At 34.4% G+C, this 3,420-nt stretch overlaps 1 protein-coding gene across 1 annotated transcript; it reads right to left on the reverse strand.

Annotated features, from left to right (window-relative positions):
* Positions 1-2,177: 2,177 nt before the first annotated feature.
* Positions 2,178-3,170, reverse strand: LOC307118415 (trace amine-associated receptor 13c-like; the record flags this gene model as incomplete). The annotated part of the gene is made up of 1 exon (XM_079804024.1): positions 2,178-3,170. One exon carries the CDS (start codon positions 3,168-3,170, stop codon positions 2,178-2,180), a length of 993 nt encoding a protein of 330 aa, XP_079660150.1.
* Between the last annotated feature and the right edge of the window lie 250 nt (positions 3,171-3,420).

Consider the following 3,420-nt stretch of genomic DNA (forward strand, 5'->3'; position numbering starts at 1 on the left):
CTGCATTAATTAATAGAAAAACTGAACATAGACCCCAAGACATTGTATGTACACAAATAACTGTCTTGCAAAGTATCTCTTGTATGGTATTTCACGGGTTTGTGTGCCCATATTTTCTTTGTGAAAGTGGTAAACAGATTTGGCTTGCCGTCTGCTATAGAGGGGCTTGGAGAGGATATTCTACCCAAGCTCCGATTGCCCCCCTATAACAGACAAAATTTGTACAAACGAGGGAGCAGGGGAGGAGGAGGGATGCTGCAGGAACTAAAAATGGGAAGAGGTAAGCTGCTGGTTTTATACCTTGGTATTAATTGGAAGATTAGATGGGCGTACTCCTCCCGAGATTACATTTAATAACTTCACTTCGATTTATGCATATCTTATGAGCAAACTACTAGTTATGACTGCATGCTCCTATGTTTGAACAATGGGGTTCACAGCTTTGACTAACTAAACAGCGATTTAGTATAGCGTACATTACTTGCATTGGCCTGTACGGTTTGAAGAATGTCCGATGTACAATCACCTGAGAAAGTCTTGATAGTTCGGTCCGATGGTGTTGAAGTTGCAATCTGCATTGACTGAAGATTAAATTCTGTTGCATTATTTATTTATTTATTTATTTACCATTGTGAAGCTGCTTTGGAACAATCTGCATTGTAAAAAGCGCTATATAAATAAAGGTGACTTGACTTTTATATACTAAAAGTGGGCCAATTTAGTCCCAAACAGTATTGAAATAGTACACTTACAAGTTTACTACTACACATTGAAATTAGTATACTTACTACATAAAGTATACTTAAAAATATTCTTGAACATTATGTAAGCTTAACACTCAAAAAATTCATAAAATGAACTTGAAGTATACTTTTTCCTAAGAGTTATCTAAATGGGTAAAGATAAAAGTATGGATGACTTAGCTAGTTGAAAGAAACAATCTTAATTTGGCTATTGCCCTCAGATAAAAATAAGCAATTCTGAACTACAGTTTTTATTTGTGTCTCAAACTTCAGGGATGAGTCAAAAATGTCTCCCAAGTACAGTATGTGGCTGTTTTGAGCTGACACAGTGGCCGGTCCACCATTCTATCACACAACCAATTAAACTTCATTGTAACGCCCTTATCTTTAAAGCAAACTTTAGGTTGGTTAATATTAGCCGTCAATTACTCCCTTTAACTGCGTTCCATTGTCAAGTGACAGGGAGCTAACTAGCGCATAAAATGTAAAGCGCTGAAGAGAGAAAGATTTTTTGAAGGGGCAAGTGAAAGAGAATTTTTACTTACCCGACCAGACAAATAGCCTGATTAAAACTTCAATAACGAAAAAAAAAAAAAAAACACGGGGATTCAACAAATTGCGAGAATGATTCTGATTTTATTTTATTTAATGTAAGTGGCAATTGATGGTGGATAATAATATATAATGTACATATTATAATGTACTGAAGGTTGCGTTGTCTTGGCTCACGCAGCCTCTCAAGGAGAAATCGAAACAAATGACCGCAACATGCACAAAGAAACTTCAAAAATTCCAAATGTACAGTTTTTATATTTTTAACATGATACAGTTAAGCAACATCATGCGACTTAGAGTGTTGTTTTCCTGAATACCAGCTTGAAAATGTGACTGATTTCATACAACAGTTCAAGAAGCATAAAATTTAAGTCACATTTTGGCCGCAATATTAACTGTTTTGTTTTGTTTCAGCAGTGAAAATAGTTCCAAACAAAGATCACAGCACAGTGGCAAAAAAGTTGAACTCAAAGAATGTTGAGTTATTTGTGTCAAACAAACCTTCCTGCAAGCCTTTCTGCTCTCTAACACATCTGCACGTTATTACTTACATTTATATTTACTTTGTTCTTAATATACATATATATTTTAAGTGCTGCATTTTTATTTGCCACAGTTAAATAATTTAATTTGCTTTATACTTTACTTTTTTCAAATTTATTTTCACAGATGTGTTTTACTTTTGCACAGGTTTGCCCAACGTTTTTTTTTTATTTATTTATTTATTTTTATAATAATAATTAAAAAAAACATTTATAAACAGTTGTATGGGTAGTTGGCATGAAATTTCAAGCGGGGTGGCAAGCTATACTATTTCTAACGCATAGAATATTACCAAATACATATAATTAATCACTGTGCAATCAATGACAGTTTATATCATGTAGCCTTGGGGAAAATACTGAAGTATTCTGATGATGGATTCAATATTTTTAGAGTCACAATGTGTTTAGCTGTTATTCTAAACCATTTATAAAACAGTGCATAGATAAGTGGATTCATACAGGAATTTGTGTACACAATCCAGCATGTTACATTAAGTTCAACTGATTCTGTTGACTCATTTCCTTCAATAAGGATGACAATATAATATGGTATCCAACACATAAAGTAAACCATTACAACAATACCCAAAGTTTTTGCTGCCTTTCTTTCTGACCTGCTGACACCTGCGACAGAATTTACAACCTTGGCCTGATGCTTTGCAACACAGAAAATTTTCACATATATAAACATGATTACAAAAGAGGGAACAACAAAAGTGACTAAGAGATCTGTGACAACATGTTCAAAATTAAAAGAAACTGTACAGTTTCCGTAACACCTGTCATGTGTCTCTGGGTAAAACATCGTATTATATAAGATAATGAGAGAATATATGCTTGAACATAGCCAGTTTATGATAATGCAAAAAACAACTTTATCAGTTGTGACCCTTACTGTGTATCTCAAAGGGTCACTCACAGCAATGTAACGATCTACAGATATAAACACTAAATTACCAAGAGATGCTGAAACAACCACAAAAACAATGAATAAAAATAGAGAACAAAATGTCTCTCCAAAGTACCAGCATGATTCTATGAATCTGATGCCCATTAATGGTATGACAATCAATCCCACAAGCAGGTCTGCCACAGCCAGAGAGAGAATAATCAGGTTGGTTGGAGTGTGGAGCTGCTTGAAGTGAGAGATGGAGATGATCACCAGCAGGTTCAGAAACACAGTGAGCACTGACAATAAAGAAATTAAAACATACAAAAAAACATACTCCACTTCAGGTTTGATATCTTTGAAACATGACAAATTGTTGTCTGGAAAGCAATACTGTATTCTTTGCCTGTTGTCCGCCATAATCCTTGAGTCAAACATTTTCACAGTTGATTACACCAGCATATGTAGCCTGACCTAGTTCAAGCTTTCAGTTCGGCTTACTTTCTTTCTTCATTGACTTGACTGAATTTATATGTACAGAAAAAAGGGACATCCAATGAAATGTGAGATGTATTTATGCTACATTAAACCCACCTACTTTTTAAATATTCATAGCATTCAGTGACTGCGTTTACATATGCACCAATACTTTGATTATTTTCAATAATCAGAGGAAGGACTTAATGAC

This window comes from Gobio gobio (genome assembly GCF_949357685.1).
Source record: "Gobio gobio genome assembly, chromosome: 22".
Lineage (NCBI taxonomy): Eukaryota > Metazoa > Chordata > Actinopteri > Cypriniformes > Gobionidae > Gobio > Gobio gobio.